The sequence below is a fragment of the Haliotis cracherodii genome, unplaced genomic scaffold (genome assembly GCF_022045235.1).
Source record: "Haliotis cracherodii isolate W230 unplaced genomic scaffold, xgHalCrac1.p SCAF_11, whole genome shotgun sequence".
NCBI classification, from domain to species: domain Eukaryota; kingdom Metazoa; phylum Mollusca; class Gastropoda; order Lepetellida; family Haliotidae; genus Haliotis; species Haliotis cracherodii.
The window spans coordinates 44,102,427-44,123,497 of NW_027266266.1; the positions used below are offsets into that span (position 1 = coordinate 44,102,427).

The 21,071-nt window shown below is 40.6% G+C and overlaps 1 protein-coding gene across 1 annotated transcript in view; it reads right to left on the reverse strand.

The window, feature by feature from the left end:
• Window positions 1–737: 737 nt before the first annotated feature.
• The window catches only part of LOC139456534 (huntingtin-interacting protein 1-like), a 68,576-nt gene continuing 48,242 nt past the window's right edge, over window positions 738–21,071 (reverse strand). The window contains exons 19-32 of the mRNA XM_071238303.1: window positions 19,713–20,118; window positions 18,222–18,311; window positions 17,728–17,814; window positions 16,788–16,961; window positions 16,081–16,259; window positions 15,350–15,439; window positions 14,907–14,969; window positions 13,931–14,031; window positions 12,739–12,968; window positions 11,452–11,513; window positions 10,508–10,597; window positions 9,356–9,391; window positions 3,029–3,111; window positions 738–814 (exon numbers count right to left, since the gene is read on the reverse strand). Coding sequence (XP_071094404.1) covers window positions 3,055–3,111; window positions 9,356–9,391; window positions 10,508–10,597; window positions 11,452–11,513; window positions 12,739–12,968; window positions 13,931–14,031; window positions 14,907–14,969; window positions 15,350–15,439; window positions 16,081–16,259; window positions 16,788–16,961; window positions 17,728–17,814; window positions 18,222–18,311; window positions 19,713–20,118 — 1,665 coding nt within the window. The 3' untranslated portion in view covers window positions 738–814; window positions 3,029–3,054. The remainder of the gene's footprint in view (window positions 815–3,028; window positions 3,112–9,355; window positions 9,392–10,507; window positions 10,598–11,451; window positions 11,514–12,738; window positions 12,969–13,930; window positions 14,032–14,906; window positions 14,970–15,349; window positions 15,440–16,080; window positions 16,260–16,787; window positions 16,962–17,727; window positions 17,815–18,221; window positions 18,312–19,712; window positions 20,119–21,071) is intronic.

Here is a 21,071-nt window from a genome sequence, read left to right on the forward strand (position 1 = left end):
CTGCGATTGTGTGTGGCTTGAATACCGAATACTTTAACCACAAGACTCACCCACCATCTTCCACTGTACGGGATTAACTGCTGAAATGACTTATTCCACACGCCTCTACATAAGTGCAATATCAGGCTTTTCGGGCTTCGGACAAGCGGCAAAAGTCGCAGACTGAAGTACTACCGGTACTACTACTACTGGAGCCTATCATGTTTAATGTGCATAATGATATCATATGTTAAGTATCAGGATTACATGTATATTCTTTTGACAGATACATAAAAGTTGTCAAGTACTTTAGTTGTTGAAACTTATATTTGTTTAAATAGGATCTGATATAACTGTACATATACATACTGTGGGGGTATCCGAATATAAAGAAATGGTAACAGATTAATCATTCCACTTTCTGGACTATATGTGTGAAAGTCCAAATGAATGTCTTAAGTTCTTTCAATTACCTGGGTATGATTCACACACGTCACTAAACATCCCTTGCATGTTTTCAAAATCGTTAAAAAATAAAAATAAAAATAATCCATAGCATTCTTCTGTTACTGTATCATGGGGACATTTGACCTCTTTGTGAGTGTCATGTGAAGACTCTTCTCAATGACCCATTGACCCTTGATGACCTCTCACAAAGCTGATGACCTTGGATGACCTAGTGACCTTGATGGCTAAGTGACACAATGACCTCTCGTGATGACTGAAGTGCAGACATGTGTGTATGACATTTTCCGGGACATCTTGGTTATAGTCTTTACACAGCACTCAGAATAAAATACCACCGCCAGTCTTCTCCTCAACCACGTCAGCTTTTCTGCAAACACATGAGAAAGAGAGTCATTTGTGTTACAAGTGACCTTTTTTCAATAAATCAAATTCACTGTTCAAAGACAATTATTGTAACATTACTGAAAGAGATCCCTTCCAAAATGAACAGTAACACTAAATTAACACAAAATTAACACTAAATTAACACAATCAAATATCAAACATTCATAAACACATCAGTAAAAGCTTCAATGTATATTGAATAAGAAACATTGTGTCAGATACATATAGACAATGAAAATAATTTCAGGAAATTTGTTCAATTTACATAATTTCAAAAACGTTTCCTCAAGGCACAATAATCTATAGTATAATTCCAAATTCTGACAGAACATAAAACGTTCATGCTTGTCCTCTGAAATCTGGTTTCCACCAGAGCCCTGCTCTCATCCTGGCCATGCTGTTACAGAACTGTAGGTAGAGAGGCAGCTGTGGCCTTCATGCTCAACACTGACAGCACGCCTTGCCAACAAGCTATCCTACCACACACTCAGCAGGCACTGTGGCTACACCCCGTTTCATCAACACCAACTTTGTTATCAAATTGTCATGATGCAAAAACAACATTCACATTGTTGCTATTATTTGTTTGTTTGTTGACACACTCAGCAATATTCCAGCTTTATGACGGTGGCCTGTAAGTAAACAACTGTGGACCAGACAATCCAGTGATTGACATCCAGAGCATCGACAACCAAGTCAGCGAGTCTGACCACCCGATCACGTTGGTCGCCTCTTACGACAAGCATACCCCTTAGTTGCCTCATATGACCAGCATGGGTTGCTGAAGACCTAGTCTAACCCGGACCTTCACAGGTTGTGTTGCTGTTAAACACTCCAGGCAAATACAAAATCAGTCAAGACTTAGCAGCTTTTGTCACTAACCTCACACTAACATATTTGAGTTTTATTTATTATTGAATGAGATCCAAATGAAACATTTGTACTGAAAATCATTGATATATTAGGAGACACATACCAGTTATTAGATTATTGCTCACATACATCCAAAACCATGCACACAATCCATTGTAAGTGATGGTTCACACTTGAAAGATATGTTGACCTTTTCATTTTCTAAAACGTTTTTTTAAATATGAAAACCATTTCCAACGACTTACTGCCACCCTAACAGCATGCTGACTTTCACTGATGACATGGTCAGCACTTACTTGTGGTGGGACGATACACCGATGCATCAGTGGGATGACATGGTCAGCACTTACTTGTGGTGGGACGATACACCGATGCATCAGTGGGATGACATGGTGAGCACTTACTTGTGGTGGGACGATACACCGATGCATCAGTGGGATGACATGGTGAGCACTTACTTGTGGTGGGACGCACTTACTTGTGGTCGGACGATACACCGATGCATCAGTGGGATGACATGGTGAGCACTTACTTGTGGTGGGACGATATACGGATGCATCAGTGGGATGATATGGTGAGCACTTACTTGTGGTGGGACGATACACTGATGCATCAGTGGGATGACATGGTGAGCACTTACTTGTGGTGGGACGATACACGGATGCATCAGTGGGATGACATGGTGAGCACTTACTTGTGGTGGGACGATACACTGATGCATCAGTGGGATGACATGGTGAGCACTTACTTGTGGTGGGACGATACACGGATGCATCAGTGGGATGACATGGTGAGCACTTACTTGTGGTGGGACGATACACGGATGCATCAGTGGGATGACATGGTGAGCACTTACTTGTGGTGGGATGATACACCGATGCATCAGTGGGATGACATGGTGAGCACTTACTTGTGGTGGGACGATATACGGATGCATCAGTGGGATGATATGGTGAGCACTTACTTGTGGTGGGACGATACACCGATGCAACTGTGATACACTCAGCGAACCTGATCACCCGATCACGTTAGTCGCCTTGTAGGACAAGCATAGGTTGCTGAAGACCAATTCTAACCCTGCTCTTAAAGTTCCTGTATCGGTGTTGTTGTTTGGACTTCTGTACAAGATCTTTCAGTACATAAAACCCATACAACCTGTAGTAAGCATCTCATAATATTAGAACTTTTCTCCCCATAACAGAAGCAACAGCACAATTAAACAAACACCATGCTGTCAATGAACGTTCAGTCATCAACAATAGAACTGGAGCCATCTCAGCATGTGGCAAAACCTGGTGCAGGCCACACCATGCATCTGTCTTACCCGTTACCATGGTTACCCGAGAATGATCACAACATATCCGAGTCCCAGGGCCCTAGCCAGTCTTTGTAAACTGGCACCTCTGACTAGAAAAACACCACTCAGTTTCAGCAGTCTTAGTAACCATAAACATTAAATATATCCAGCCGTGTAATTGATATGTCATATAGTACTCAAAAGAAGTTAAACTAGCACCTCACTCTTTAATATTACAATAGCTAATCTGTCATTGGGTGTTCTTTAACTTCTTTTGAGTAGTATACATACATGTAATGGCTAGAAGTTTCTCAAGAAAGTGAAAAAAAGGATTAAAAAGGATTAAAAAATCATTTTGTTTCAGTTTGAGTCATGATGGCGATATGCCTTTGTTTCATCCATCATCCATCCATTTATCCCTCTTCCATCCATCTAACTTACATGTCATAATACAATGCTGAAACACTCAAATAAACCAGTGTCTCAAATCTCACTATTATTCATAAATGTTCAAATCTCACCACAATTCATAAACATTCAAATGTCACAAAATTGAAACATAAACATCAACAATCATCTTTTGCAGAAACCATTAACCACATGTTGCTGGTTGCAAAACAGACCAATCTAGTTTCTCTTTGTATTTCCATTTGGACGTATTAAAAAAAAGCAGAAATTAATTCTCCGAAACCAGACAAACTGAAATTCAGATGCTGCTTCTTGCAACAGGACATGAAGTATGATGATTTTGCAAACTATTCCATTAACTCGTAAGCAAGATCTCTCTGAATCATTCCATTCCACCACTGTCAATTTCCTGGACTTACAATTTCCAGGGTAACAGCAGGTACCCATCATTGTACAAATCACAAAAAGTTAAAGTGGAGATTTGGTGGTCACAATGATGGCACAATGTGGGCAGTTGTATTGATGTCACAACGTGTGTATGACATGCACTTTGTGCCAAAACTTTTGCCTGAATATGGCTCTAAGCATCATTTTCAGGAGATTTTTGTGTTATAATATGGATTATTATCACAGTTAACTGGGCAACAGAATTTTACAAGATCCGGCATCAGACCAGTGGCTAAAGTCACAGACTGAGCGTGGCCAGCTAGCAATAAGGAGATGTATTGGGGAGGGAGTCAGTGAACAGCCATTTCAAATATGGCAACAATTCTTGAGGTAGCACACACAGACCAGTAACACATCTGATTTTGCATGACCTATTTGTGGTCAATTTCAATGAGCGTTATAAAGCAAGATGCCTAGTGACTTGTCGGGCTCATTGGTATTCAGGAGAGTAAGTCTCTTATAGGGCATTTATTCTGCTTTCACCAACACACCAGCAGCATCAGAGGGAACACCCAGACATAGGCTCACACACTGTACCCATATGGACCGAAAATAATCCTGGAAAAAACACTCAATCAACTGATCTCACATCCACTTCTGACTGGTATTCAATACCGACTGTGGACATTTCATCAATACAAGACACAGATAGAATGAAATAATACAGAGTTTCTTGCTAGAAAACATTTCATTTCATATGGTTAATAACACCAGTACCAAGTCAGAGGATTAAGGTACATGAATGAGTTCCCCGGAGCATGTTAGCTAACTTAAGCCAGCTAAGATATAGTTCTTCTGCATCTAGCTGAGGAGAACTAGAGGCAACATATTACAGGCTGTGGGAGGGTGGGTCAGAGAGGACACAAGGATTGTCCCGAAAACATCACAAGTCGTCAGGAGGTTTTAAAATCATACACAAGTAACACAGGTTACTGTTTTGTTGAGTGAGTGAGTGAGTTGGGTTTGACACTGCTGTAAGCAATATTCCAGCTATACAACAGCAGAGACCACCATTAATGGTTTTCACATGTGTTTACATGGGGTATCAAATCGGGGTCTTCAGCAGGAAGAGTGAATGGTTTAAGCACAGGACTTCTTCATCGCCCTGTCCTATTAATTGATATATGAATATAATATTTCTGGATTTTTTGTAATAACTAACAACTTTCACTTACAGCTTTCAGGGAAAATGTCATCAAAACATTTTAATAAGTATTATGGGAAGGTTCGCAAAAATAGAAATGTTCGACATTTGGGGCGGGTTATGCTTTTGGGCCAATCCATGGACATAGTCTCTGCTCCACCGTCCCAATAACAAATGGCCTATCCCTACAAATAATGGCAACTGTCCAAACTGTCAGGTGGATGCACATCAATCATATTGCAACAAACTATTTCAAAATTAATACACTTAGGACCACATTTAAACATGCTTTTTCAAGCCAAACATGAATTCCTAACACTCATCTAAAAACAGGCACGGAAAACAATTATAAAGGGATAGGAACACCTTGCAAGGAATTCCACATCAATTAAATGCTGATGTAGTATGTGTAAAACTAATTTAATGTCTAAAAAAATGTTTCCTCAGAAAAGCTAGTGATGTGAAATTTGCAGCATTTTTCTGCCTAGGAAATCTATGTCTTAAGTCGATGTAAAATCAAACATGGATTATTAGATCTGAAAGAGTCAGACTTCAGAGCAGAATTGTGAAAACAAAATGCTGTTATTTTGGTGTAAAAGTTGAAGAGTGTAAAATAAATATTTACAACAGTAATACAAGATTTCAAAGATATGTCATCCAATTTTGAGAAAAAGAAAGAAAAAACCATATGACAATAAAAATATTCTGTGCGTCTATTCTAAATGGCAGCAACTGGCATGTTGGCTGCATTGTGTAGCATATATGTATATGGAACAAGACATTCCAAAACTGTTTAAATGGCAAGCAAAGAACTGATGTTAATTTGGACTAGATCAAGTCATATTTGGGCAAAAATATTTGAAAAAAAACTGCTATTTATTGTACTGTTTTTCTTAAATGTTTAGCACATGGAAATTATTTCACGCCAATGCAGCACTGTTGTTGAGAGACAGATGCTGTTATTTGGACAGAGCATTGTCTTCGGAAACTACTACATTAATTTGGTGGTAGGATGTAAAACTTATATCTGTACAGAAATCAAGTCAAGTCAGAAGCCCTAGAAAGAACAATTTATATTAAGGTTTCATAATCTTCAAATCAATCTTTGCCCATAATATTGATTCAGTTTTCATAGAGTGAGTGAAAAAGAACTAATCAATATAATTGTTAACATGGTTAGATTTGTCCTGGAAACACACATTGAGTTTGTCAGAAAGAAAATGATTTTGCAAATAAAACAACAATGGTTTCATAACACCTTAATCTGAGCACTTAAGGATGTTTTTTTCTCAAATTTGAAACCACACGAAACTGAAAATATGACCGATATATAACAAGTCAGAACCCAGTATCAGAAGGTGACATCTTTGCTAATTGAGTAACGTGACATAATCAATGTGTGTTTGTTTTAGTGGACAACATCATGTATGAGAGATATGTGTCTAACGAACATTCCTGACTTCAATGCGCAGAAGGTAACATATCAGTTGGTAACAGAATGTTAGTGTGGTAACAACAGGAATGGCGGCGACGGCCGGATGCTTGAAGCATGCTATCGGTGACTAGTGACAAGAATCAACAAGGTTGAAGTATGAAAATGGACGATGTGGAGATGGTGACACCATCTCAAACAAACCCTCACATGCTTTCTGCATAGACTGTTCAGTGGAAACATGGCTGTAGCTGGTGTCTGCTGCTTTGTATTTGACCCTAAACTTTAACATTGGGGCTGCAACAAGACTCCTTCACTTTCAAGCTTAATTTCAAATAGTGAATAATATTTCATAATGACAGCATTAAATATATTGCTCAAAAGAAGTTACAGAACACCCGATTCTGTCATATTACTATAGTTAATCTATCCTGGTATAACTATAGTTATAAGATATAATTAGGTGTTGTTACTTCTCTTGAGTAGTATAGATCAACAAAAATACTAAAATCAGGGGCGGGGATCGGGGCGGGGGAGCTAACACATTTATGACTGTGATGCCGCAAGGGTGTGGACAGACCATGACCCATCACTGGAATGAATCGGATATTCAGCATGCAGATCCTGGCTCATGTAAGGGATGCAACTCTGCATACAGTATTACAGCTTATTTCTTTAGACCACTGCATCATCTACGTCACTTTATCTCAGAATAGCTAAACTGGGTATTGTGTCAGCAATATGGCTGCTATTTACCCAAATCCTGGAACCCTGGAACCTACATAAGGACAGGACATTAGCAATTATTTGATTCAGTTCTGATAATATTCAATAGAAATGTTCAGTATCAAAGCAAAACATGAATCAGTTTCCTTAGAGTTGGGGTACACAAGGGTTTTATTTCAAAGAATCCTTCCTTGAGTGGGGTTATTGGTATCTATGAGTTATCTGCAGTGTTAGGCCCCATACTTGTACATCGTGGGCTGTATCTAGACTCACCTAAACTAGGTAGATGAAAGTGTTAGACTTAACTGAATACTATATAGTTAAACTGGTAGTACATATTCAAAATTACAAAAGTGAACTATGGCAAGAAAAGAGACCCAAAGAGTTCTACAGGGCATCCTGGCAATGTTCACCACCCTCAAGTCAATTTTTCTGATAATCAGAGTCTTCAGTGTATAGCATACTTAGATACATATATTCTATGGAGAATATATACAATATATCTAAGTGAGTAGATGGAGTGAATGTTTAATGTCCAGTCAGCAATATTCCAGCCATGTCACAACGACCTGTAACTTTCTAACCTGTGCCAGGCAAACCAGTGATTGATAGAATGTACTATGGTCCATACCATCAGGGTCACTGACACGGGTCACCAAGCCTGACCACCTAATGCAATGAAGTTGCCTTTCATGACAAGCATCGGTTGCTGGAGATCTATTCCCGCTGATTAGAAGTTTTGTCTGTTTGTTTTTTAAACCCACCTTCAGCAATAATCCCACAATATGACGGCAGCCTGTAAATAGCTGTGTCTAGACCAGATAATCCAGTGATTGACATTAAGAACAACGATCCACGCCTTAGTTACGATGACACACCATCAACTAAGTCCCTGAGTCTGACCACCTGATCCATGTGGTTTGCCTCTTGAGACCAGTATAGGTTGCTGGGGCCTACTCTAACTGGAAATCCCCACCGGCTGGTTAGAATCAAAGACAAACCAGTGATTGACAGTATGAGCAATGACCCACACATACTTTCAGCCCGTTCCACAGTGGGGATCTTAGCACTTATGTAATCGTAACTCACATACTTTAACACAGATTTACAATCATCGTAGCAATGAGGTGATCGTAACTCCATACTTTAACATAGACTTGCGATCATCGTAGCACTAAGGTGATCGTAACTCCCATACTTTAACATAGACTTACTATCATCGATCATCGTAGCACGAAAGTGATCGTAACTCCCATAATTGACATAGACTTACGATCCTTGTAGCACTAAGGTGATCGTAACTCCCATACTTTGACATAGACTTACGATCCTTGTAGCACTAAGGTGATCGTAACTCCCATACTTTGACATAGACTTACGATCCTTGTAGCACTAAGGTGATCGTAACTCCCATACTTTAACATAGACTTATGATCATTGATCATCGTAGCACTAAGGTCATTTTGTGGAACGAGGTCCTGGTCCCTGAGCCTGATCTCCAGGTCCTCCTAGTAGCGAGTTCTTACAACATGCATGAGGTACAGGGGACCTATTTTAACCTGAAATCCCCACAGGGAAGTGCTCTGTGTCTACAACACGACTACATACGTTAGGTGTTGCGCTACCGCTATGTACCACTGTCTGTGCAGAAAGCTGAGAGTGCATGGTGATGCACCACCAAACATCAGAACTATCAAGGTGACTACGTGTGAAGTATTTCCACTTCTGGATCCACACGTGCTGGCGGGAAATTCATCGTAACTGTGGTTTGTCTACATGCACAAGTGAAAATAGTGAACTTTCTTTGTGCAAAACATAACCATCATCATCATAACAATGACCGATATCATGCTATGTGAAGTGATTAATTGCAAATATCTTAAAACATAACATCCTCTGTCAAATATCATGGAAAAAATTATTCTGTAGACTATAAAAATCAGATTCTCATGATAAATCCTGACGATCCTGACATAGTCCGACTTGACACTAATGCCAACCTTGATGTTCAAGCCCATGTTTCATGACGCCAACCTGTTTAACATTCGGGAGTTGCAGCAAAATTAACATGTCATTTCCAACTTCCATATATTCCAAACTTCTTTTCATTTCATGTTCTACATATTTTCTGAATGGAAATGACATGGAAATTTGTAGCCCCTAAAACAACAAAATGTCTTGAATTTAACAAACTTACGTTGACATCTTCCCCGAGTCCATTCTCCTCTCCTTCCTAATAGCATCATCAATGTTGGTGTCATTAATGATGTAACTTGGTGTTACTATTATCCAATAACCCAAACACTGCCCAATACTCCGTGATTTTAGATTTGCAGAGGAAACCAGTGAATGAGTGTGTTTGGTTTTACGCCGCTACTAGCAATATCCCAGCTACATCACGGCATGGACACCAGATAGGCTTTTCACACATTGTACCCATGTAGGGAACTGAACCTGGGCCTTCAGCGAACACTTTAACCACAGGGCTACACCACCGCCCAAACCAGTTTGTGAACAAGGTGTTTGTATTATTTGATAGAGATTATGATGAAAAAATCACTAGTTTTAGTTGCAAATATTTCTGGAATCAAATATATGATATATATGAAAAAGTAATAATATAAACAACATTGAACTTTTCTGCTTGATCGTGTGTTTCTGTACAGAAATGAACAACGTTGAATTTCTTGGAATTATTTTGATATAATACACAACAACCTTGACCCACTGTGCATGTACATAAATTACTACCGTATCCGCCGCATTAAGCAATCTGCACCAATATGAACCCTAAGACCAATGTCTAAACCAATTTGCAAGTGCCCGCTACTAAGAGCCAACATTTATGACAGTAGGTATTTGCTCGTGTATAGTGCAGATTTTTCACAGAAAAAATCAGTGTAGAAGGGGAATATAATTGCCTCGTAACTATAATCACATAAGTTTTTGTTTCATCGATGCTTGAACTAAGTTTGTTCACTATCGATCCATCTCCGACCACAAATTGAACTTGTAGTGTTTAGTTTTAATAAGTGCCTCCATTATCAATTTTCTAAGCAACATTGTGCTTATTATGGCGAATACGGTACGTTAAATCCCATTTTCCACCTATGAATGTACTGGTAATAATCCACTACAAAGTCTGAGTACAATTGTGTATGAACACAGTACATTAAATCCCATCTTCCAGTTATAGAGTAATAGTCGACTACACGGTCTGAGTACAAGTGTGTATGAACACAGTACATTAAATCCCATCTTCCAGCTATAGAGTAATAGTCGACTACACGGTCTGAGTACAAGTGTGTATGGTTCATGCAGCATGAGAGGTGCATGACGGGGTACCCACCTCTCCGGCCAGCTGGTAGTGCTGCTTCCTCAGATCCCCTAGCTTCCTCCGCTCCTGCTCCAGCATCGTCTCCAGCTCAATCACACGCACCTGGGAATAGGTGAGAATATTGGGTGACACAGTGACAACATGTGACAAGAGTCATCAGGAGATGACATGTCTCACCGGACTGGCGCAATTCGGAAAATGGAGTTTGGCTACTGATACCGTTGGATACGTTCTGTTCAGAGAAGGAAAAAAAATGCAGTTCAGTATTTTTCAATATCCCAACGGTTTTGGAGTCCAGCTCCAGAAACAAGCACGACCCTCATAGTCAGTAAATTCCAACTTGTCGTCATGAAAACATGAAAAAATAAATAAACAAACATCCCAAATCATCAAAAGGTACTAAGTAACGACTAGATTGATCTGCATAGCTTGTTTCACCCAGAAATATTCAACGGTTTCAAATTCTGCTCCAGAAAGGAGCACTAGTATCATTTTCAGTAATGGTCCAACTTGTCTTCATGAAAAAAATATCCCAAAATAAAAATATCCTAAATCATCTAAAGGCACTAGACTGACATTTATAACAAGTTTCAACAAGGAATATTCAGAAGTTTAGGAGTTCTGCTCTGGAAATGGAAAATAGATGCCTGATGGACGAACGGACATGCTGATTGCTATATGCCCTGTTTTTCAAACTGGGGAGATAATAATGGGTGAGAGAGAGAAAGTGTTAGATTTAATGCTGCTTAGATCAGTATTCCAGTTACATCGCGACGTGTCATGTGATAAGATTTGGTGAGATCATACAGTGTGACACATGGTGAACTGACAAAACAGTGAGACATGGCGAGAAATGATGAGACAACAGTGAAACAGGGACACACTTCATTCACACACAAGACAGTCGTCCCAGGAGCCGACAAGCACTTTCTCCAACCATGGTCCACACCACTAACCTGAGTCTGCATCTCCATCCTCTTTGTGTCATGGAGAGACAGCTGGGTGAAGTCCATCAGATCTGGAACAGTCACAATAGTAACATCAAGTTTTCATTGCCTCCTTACAGCCAGTAGCAAATGCTTATGAGTGAGTGAGTGAGTCGGGTTTGACCCCCCTTTATACATTATCCAGGGGTGGCCATATCCAACTGATCAGCAGCTCATTTCAGACAGGTGGCTTACCAGTATGTCAAATAGCTAGAATTGGATATAAAACAACTTGTCCCTCAGGATCTTCACCGGTCTCGACTAATGGACTAGAGGCAGTGTTTCAGTTACAGCACTGTATACCTGCTTAATGTGGGAAGAGAACCCGAAATACTGTCTTAGGTCTAAGACGTTTACCACTTCGGTGAAATTCACAAGCATGAGTATGGTGCTTTACAAACCGAGAAACATATTCAGGGCAAACCAGGATTCAAACCCACAATCAAAGGTTCCTGGCACGCATAAGGGACGCAACTCTGCCCAGCAAATTGCAGAGTTTGTTTGTTTGTTGTTTAACGCCGCATTCAGCAATATTCCAAAAATAATCGAGTCTGGACCAAACAATCCAGTGATTGACATCATGAGCATCGATCCACGCAATTTGGATCGATGACATGTATCAACTAAGTCAGCGATCCTGACCACCCGATCCCGTTAGTTGCCTTTTACGACAAGCATAGTTGCTTTTTACGGCAAGTATGGGTTGCTGAAGACCTATTCTACCCCGGAATCTTCACTGGTATCAAATTGCAGTGCCTTAGATGAGTGAGCCACCCCAGTCGCCAGCAAGTGCTTGAGACTGATCGTTTCAATGATAATTAAAAGATGCTGATACATCATATAACAATACAGCTGGTTAGCATGGGTTAGTGTCCAAAAGCATAATATGTATGTACGTTTGTTGTTTAACACCACACTCGGCAATATTCCAGCTTTATGAAGGCAGTCTGGAAATAATGGAGTCTGGACCAGACAATCCAGTTATTGACATCATGAGCATCGATCCAAGCAACTGGGAACCTGACCACCTGATCCCATTAGTTGCTTCTTACGACAAGCATAGTCACCTTTTATGGCAAGCATGGTTTGCTGAAGATCCATTCTACCCTGGATCTTCACGGGTCAACAAACATAATAATGTGAATGAATTTCTGTGTTCATTTTAGGTTAAACAATACAAACAATAACATAACCTTGTCATATTTGTTTTTACCCAACATACCAGAACACAGGAAAAATGGCAGAAATCTGACTCACTCTTATCCTCAACTATCTGTGAAGCAGTTTTGGCAGATGCTACAACATTTCCTGTGGCCTCGTTGACTTTCTTTGATGCTCGAGACAACTCGGACAACCCTTCACTCCCTCGATCAGCCTTGACCTTTGAGGCCACGGTAAGCTGTGCGGTGCTGGCTGCGATCTCCTGGGCACAGACCATCAGTTCCTCGAACTTGCCCTCGCCCTTCACCAACTTGTCTGCTGCCTCCCTGCAAACATCATCTACTCAGTGAACAATGACATTACACAGCAGACACGGAATATAGGCCTTGTCAAGTAGAACGGGCAAGAAAAAGCATTTCAGATCAATGAGTGATTGAGTGAGTTAATACCACTTTTGACAGTATTCCAGTTATATCACAGCGTGTGCAAGGAAAGACCGAAATGATGCAGGTCTCAGATTTCTACCTCTCTGGTAAATCCCAAAAGCACGGGTATGGTACTGATGAACCTAGAAACATAATTGCGTCAAAGCGGGATTTGAACCCACAAATCCAAGGGATGTCACTCTGCACAGCAAATTGCAGCACCTTAGACCATCTTTCAAATGAGTGAGTGTGTTGGGTTTTGCACTGGTTCTAAAAGTAGTTCAGTAAAAACAGGCCCACGATTTGTATGTGCTGAAAGCCACAAGGATAGGTATGGGACTAACAAACCAAGGATCATAATCAGTCTTAGATTCAAATCCAGGTCCAGTTCAACCTGGCATGGCAAAGGGACACAACTCTGCACCAAGCCATGTTTTGAAAGGAAAGCAACAAGTTATTATTGCAACAAGCAATGATCGGACCATATTAGTATGACTCACCTTCAAAAAACCTTTATATTCCTTCAACAAACCTCCATATATCTTCAAGGATCCTCCAAATGCATTCAACAACCCTTCATATTCCTTGAATAAACCCCCACATTCCTTAAGAACCCTCCATATATCTTCAAGAATCCTCCAAATGCATTCAAGAACCCTCCATATTTGTTATTCCTTCAACAGACCTCTTAATTCCTTTAACAAATATCCATATTCCTTCAAGAACCATCCATATTCCTTCAAACTTCCGAGCTTACTTGCACGGTTATCCTACAACAAACCTCCACATTCCTTCAAGAGATCAAAGACTCAGGACAAGCACCTGTTTCTGTTTGGCTTGTTTCAAAATACACCATTACTTACATGAGAGTGGAGGCACCAAAGCCCACAGCCTTGGCCGCAGATATTAACCCCTCTGTCCAGCGGTGATGCTTCTTGTAAAAATCTTTGGCTGTGGATGTCCCCTGGAACAGTCAGAATGACACATGGAGGTACTGTGGCAGCACTAATGAAAGAGTCATGGATGGCATAAAGTGTCGCAGGATACAGACGATTACCATTTTGGTAAACCCACAAGCAGCTTCAGACAAAGTGAGGATCATAACTGGGTTGATTCAGATTTGAACTCAAGACCAGCGAACGCAGAGTGACAACATTTCACTGACATCATAGTGTGTCAGCTTCATATCGATTGAGTGAGTGAGTTGTGTTTAACACCGCCCTTAACAGCATTCCAGTTATATCAAAGTGTGTCAGCTAAAGGTGGGAGGAAAGCCCGAAGTGATCCATGACTTAGACGTTTACTACTTTGGTGAAACCTAGAGCACGGGTATAGTGCTGACAACCCTAGAAACATAATCGGAGCCAACGGGATTCGAACCCAAATACATAGGTTTCTGGCATGCCCAAGGGACACAACTCTGCACAATGAATAGGACACCTCAGACCTATGGGCCACCCCTGCCCCCAGTTCATATCAAAGGAACACACAAAGTGATACAGGACAGCCAACAACCGCAAAGTTATACTTCAGATAAGCTCATAATTTGGTGGAACTGGGGTGTGAACTAACAACAAGTGGATTCTGGCCCCTCAGGTATGCCTTGAACTGTTTGCCCACCTGTGGCCGGTTATTATGATAATATTTTTCAGCCATCACAAAGGTGTACCATATGTATCCTTGACATTAACGTTACTGCTGGTCACATCAGAATCATTCTTCAAAGGCGTTCAACTGTCTTTCACACAACTTTTTAAACACTGAATTCCCCATTTTTCTCCTCACACCACAATGACTATGCAACGATAACAACTTCACCCTGCACTGCTGATTACGCACCCTGCCCTGGAGTACAATCTGCTTCTGCACATCCCTGGATTTCTCTATTAGCACCTTGATGGCCTGTAAACACGAGAAAAGTTAAAGTGAGTCAGAAAACAACAAAACACATCAATGTTTAGGCTACCTGTTTCATCAACATAAACCAGAGTTAAACTGGAATACTAACACATGAGAGAGAAAAGACTTTATATAATGCCACTACAGGCTCATCCATGTTATAGAAATATCAACCTGAAACAGGATTTATTGTGACAATAATCATATGACCTGTCTGTCTGTTAATCTACATTTGGCTATCAAACAGCCATCATGTGGTGATGGAACTGGAATTAAAGCAGGCCACTACATATATATGTTCCATGGACATGAAACCAGTCAATGAATCATCAACGAAACAGATTCATGGCACTAAATAGTCAGAGTGGTCTCCCCTTACTGACCTTCATGAGAGCTGTGCAGGCATCCAGGATTCTCTCGTTCACCTCCAGCTCTATACCCGTATTGTCCTCCCTCGTCTTCTGCAGCATCTCCTGTGAAACAAAACCAGTGCTGGTTCAGCCTGACATCGAGCACCCATCTCCTAACTCTACTTCAACAACATGATGGCGTTTTGCTGGACCAGACAATCCAGTGATTGATACTGGGAGCAGTGATCCACATCTTCATGTTGTGTCTGTTGTTTAATGCTGTTCTCAGCAATATTTCAGCCCTATGAACAACAGAATCTGGACCAGACAATCCAGTGATTGATACTGTGAGCAGTGATCCACATCTTCATGTTGTGTCTGTTGTTTAATGCTGTTCTCAGAAATATTTCAGCCCTATGAATAACAGAGTCTGGACCAGACAATCCAGTGATTCATATTATGAGTAACATCCCACATCGTTGGGGGTACAATGCCATACAATCAACCAATTCAATGAGTCCAACCACTTGATCCAATTTCATCCAAGCAAACGTTGCTGGGGAGCAAATTCAAACCCCTGAATCCGGGTAATCAAGCAACGAGACCAGTTTCATACACTGTACCTATGAAGGGCACTGAACAAAGACATGCTGAGCAAGCACTTTAACAACTGGGCTACTCTACAGCCCCAAGGAGATAAAACTCCTCCTTGAAGGTTCTTCCCAGGTTCTACCCAGTTTGTGTCCTCTGTAAGTGCGACTAACCTCTATCTTCTTGGCTGCCTCTTCAATGGCTTTGGTTGTTGAGGACATCTCCTTGTCGACAAGGTCCCCGATCTCCTCAGCTTTCACGTCCTCCATCTTGGGGACCAGGTCCTCTGCCAGCTTCATGACGTATTGCACTTTCTGGATGCAGTCATCCACCTCAGATGTTGTGTTGCCACCTACAAGAAAAGGGCATCACAACTTTATGGAACAAGTTATTGTGAGCGATTCTTATTTCACTTTCAGCAATATTCAGCAACATTCACATGGCATGTAAATAATAACAATAATAATCCAGCTATATCAAATGACCTGTTATCAGCACTGTCCAACAAGTTAAAAGGCACACCACAATAAACTAGAACTATAAATTGAATAATTATATATATATATACACCTTTGCTGTCAACATCTGCAGTCATTGCTCAACAACACACTTTTCCATATATTTGAAAACAGTTATACTAACAAGCATTGGCATGATTCTTAACAGATATATTAATGATAAGTATTGTAATGTAGCACATGGTAAACATATCTCCTCCAATCTCATTATCAACATTTTTGGGAAGGTGTGTCCAATAAAAAAAGGAAAAAAGGAAAGAAAACGTCCGGCTAAGACAGCAATATTCAGTGTTGGCTGCAGATGTCCATTCTGCACTGTACATCTGAGACAAGGTAGCAGTCAGCAGGTACCCACAGCCTACCTTTGCCAACAGCATCCAGCAGTGACACCCCGGAACTCCCCGTGTCTCGACAAGCATTGGCCAGTTCCTCCCCTGGCTCTATCTGTGCGGAGTGGGACGTAGCGAACCCATGCACGATACAGTCACTCATTCGATGTGAAAACATGCTGATTGTCCCAATCAATATATCTAAATCTGAAACACACACAGGTAAAGTTTCACACTAAGAACTACAACACAATCTCAAAATAAGCCATTTTTACATATTGGACAAATAAGGCTAAAAACAAAATCGTCTTAGTTCTCAGGCACTGCTGCATCATTACAAAAAAACCCATCAAAACTCTTCAAGCCTGCGTATAAGACGACCCCCCTTGAAAGCCCCCTAGGTACGAAAAACTTGCCTTATACACAGCCATATACAGATTTGGATTCTTACTAGTTTGTACAACCCCAAAACAACCAAAAACACCCACCCGCAAGATATTTTCAAAAGCAATTGCCTGAGAACCAATTCTTTTATTTCTTTACAGCTCATAGTGGGAGTTTGGTTTAATGCCACTTTGAACAGTATTCCAGTCATATCATGGCGTGTCAGCTTGACGTGGGAAGAAAGTCCAAAGTGATGCAGGTCTAAGACGTTTACCACTTTGGTGAAACCCACAGGTATGGTACTGACAAATCTGGAAATAATCAGGGTAAACTGGTAATAGGATTCTGGTGTGCCCAAGAGGCGCAACTCTGCACACCAAGTTGTGGTGACATAGACGACTGGGCCATTATTAACGGTATGAAAGTATTGGGTGATCTTAACTTCTTTCTAGTATTATATATATTTTGTGGGTTTATTTTATGAGGATACTAACTGTAGACCTATCTTACAAGGTGTTGTACAAGGCATCCTACAAGGTATGATTTCAGGTGTTACTTCCAAGGCTGTGATGACTGATGGACACCTCACCTTTCTTTTCCCCAGTGTATGCACCATGACTTTGTCGTAGCTTCGTCAGACTCTCCAACACAGGCTCTGCTCTCATCAGTAAGTATTCTGAAAAAAGGAGTGTCATATGTCAAACTGGAGCACTAAACCAAGAAATAGATGCCATGCGCACCTTTCATTACATAACAAATCAAACTGTTTTTACATTTTTAAGCAGAAACTGTAAGTTCTTAATTTCAGAGAATACAAAGATTCTGTATCACTTTCTTGTCACTATATAATCAGTCCAAAATTCATAGTCATCCATAAAGTCAAAATTGAAACAAAAATAATTCTTCACCTTATTAGATGACTGCTTGTGTGTCACGTATCTAGGATAACCAGTGGTTGACATTATGAGCCCCAGTATCAGGGAATGGTGACACACAATCAGCTAATCACACATTACTACCAACTAAACTATAACTATACTATAACTGCCCTATATAACCCGCCCCTAGGGTGTATGAGCCTACCTGCTGTACATGTGACGGTTGTGTGTGTCGGGTTCTCATTCTGCTCCAGAGCATCCTGTATTATAGCCTTTCCTTCGGATACGCCTCTCTCTGCAATACAAACACATCTTAGCCCTCCTCACTGAACAGGAACACTTCTGTCAGAACATACAAACATCATCAGTGTTCTGAAGGAACTGAGACACAGAGTATGTAATGTGTGACAGTTGATGTTACTCTTAAGATTGGAACACCCATATCCAACATACAACATTCCATTGATGTCTCACCTTAATGATGAAGTCCAAGCCTGTTGCAAAAAGTGAACTTAGTGCTAAGGTGATCTTAACTTAAACAGGCTTACAATAGTCGTAGCTTAGTGCTAAGGTGATCTTAACTTGAACAGGCTTACAATAGCCGTAGCTTAGTGCTAAGGTGATCTTAACTTGAACAGGCTCACAATAGCCGTAGCTTAGTGCTAAGGTGATCTTAACTTGAACAGGCTTACAACAGTCGTAGCTAAGTGCTAAGGTGATCTTAACTTGAACAGGCTTACAATAGTCGTAGCTAAGTGCTAAGGTGATCTTAACTCGAACAGGCTTACAATAGCCATAGCTTAGTGCTAAGGTGATCTTAACTTGAACAGGCTTACAATAGTCGTAGCTTAGTGCTAAGGTGATCTTAACTTGAACAGGCTTACAATAGCCGTAGCTTAGCGCTAAGGTGATCCTAAATTGAACAGGCTTACAATAGTCGTAGCTTAGTGCTAAGGTGAACTTAACTTGAACAGGCTTACAATAGTCTTAGCTTAGTGCTAAGACTAACTTAATTCCCATACTTGATCAGGCTTACAACAGTCGTAGCTCTAAAAAAATGCCTTATGGAACAAGGCCCAGGGCTGTTTCACAAAGTAATCATAGCCAGTGTTCGAAATTTAGCATCTATGTCAAGGGGCTCTTGTCATGACCCTAATGCTAGCAACTTCAACATTTAGGGGTTTCAAATACAATTGGAGCAAACCTCACTGACATCACAACCCCTTTTAATTTCAAACACTGATAGCACATCTACTTTATCATAGGTCCCTTAACTTGACATTGAATTTGACAGGAATATACCCCAGGTAGTGTTAAAATCAATTCTGATTTTTATGAAACAGGGTCTTCGGTTTATTTTAAAATCATCCTGTCACCTTGTTTCCATTTGATGTGATGGGAGTCCATGTTATGTTATGCCACAATCATCCATGCTTCAGCTGTATCACAGTGCCATGTAAATAACTGTTTCCTGACCAGGCAAACCAGTGGTTGACAGCATGAGCAACAATCCATGTTGTCGGGGTGCATCACATACATTTTGCTAGGTTACACATTGTAACCTCAAGATCCTTGTTTGAGTAAGCTCGACCTTCAAGCAGGATGGAGACTGTTTGCACAGCATCAATTTGACCACAAAGTCAAGTCAAACCTTCCCCATCACCAAGTACCACAAACATAAACTGGATACCCTTACCTAACAGTTTCTTGTGCAGGTCATCAATTTGACCACCAAGGCGACTTTCACTGTCCTGCTTGTCTGTCTTCAGCTGATCCAGTTGTTTCTGAAGCTCATCCAGCTTCTCGGTCAGAGATTCCTCTTTCGAGGCCTTCTCAGACAGAGTTTGGTCCAACTGCCCCTGCAGTTGTGACACCTGTTCACTCAGTCTCTTCTCACTCTCCTCCCTCTCCTTCTGTGTGGTGGACAAGGATGCCTGCAGCGAGGACAGCTGACCACACAGCTCCTGCTCTCGCTGGTCTCCCCCTTGCTGCACTTCGGACAGGCGGGATTCAAGGGAGGCAACTGATGTTTGACTTTCCTCTAACTGAGATTCTAGAGTAGATTTGCTGTCCTCTAAATTTTTTACTTTACAGTCAAGGTCCTAAAATGGAAAAAAATTAAGATAAAAAAAGTTCCATGACGTTTATACTTCATGTGACCTTTGGGTAACTGTTTCAGTTAATGGAACCACTATCACATGACAATACCTCCATAAATGCATTCTGAAGTGTTGGGACACTCTAGGCTTTGATACAATGGAGACTATCCCAAATGCATTATTCGTTTGTTTGTTGTTTACAACCACACACTCAGCAATATTCCAGCCATATGGCGGCCTGTAAATAATCAAGTCCAGACCAGACAACTCAGTGATTGATATCACGAGCATCCATCCAAGAAGTTGGTCTGACCACCCGATTCCATTAGTCGTGTACTTCCAACAAGCTTAGTCGCCTCTTACGACAAGCGTGGGTTGATGAAGACCTATTCTAAGCCCCAAGGACCAAGATACTTATTTAATTATGCCGTTATGATCTCAACTGTGCGCTTTGCGCTCTAATACAAACAAATTCAACTATTTTTATTATTACTTTGTATTTTATTTTCATACATACTTTGTGAGGTGCACATGGATTGCTGGGAGATAATAATCAAGATTTAACCTTGCTGTTTGGTTACTTCCTGAGTGAGGCTGGCAGAGGAAGTGAAGGGGTGGTGATTGTATCACATTAAACAATATGTTCATAATTACAAAAGCATCCTTTCAAGATGCTCAATGTTCAAGTCAATCAAAATCATTTATTCATTCTGAGTTTGTAGCAAGAAATCCTAAGTAAACAACTAACATTTCATTCGTCGTTGGTAAGTATCATCTTCAGTGAAACCTAATTAATGACGACAGTGCCATTCCTAGTGAATTCATCTGGTTTACCAAATATCCAGATTATCAAACCAAGGGTGGTAAGGAAAGCTGCTTATATATAAGACGTTCCCAGATCATCTGGATGAGGAGGTTTCTAAAGGGTTAGGTTTTACTTTTGTTTGTTGTATAAC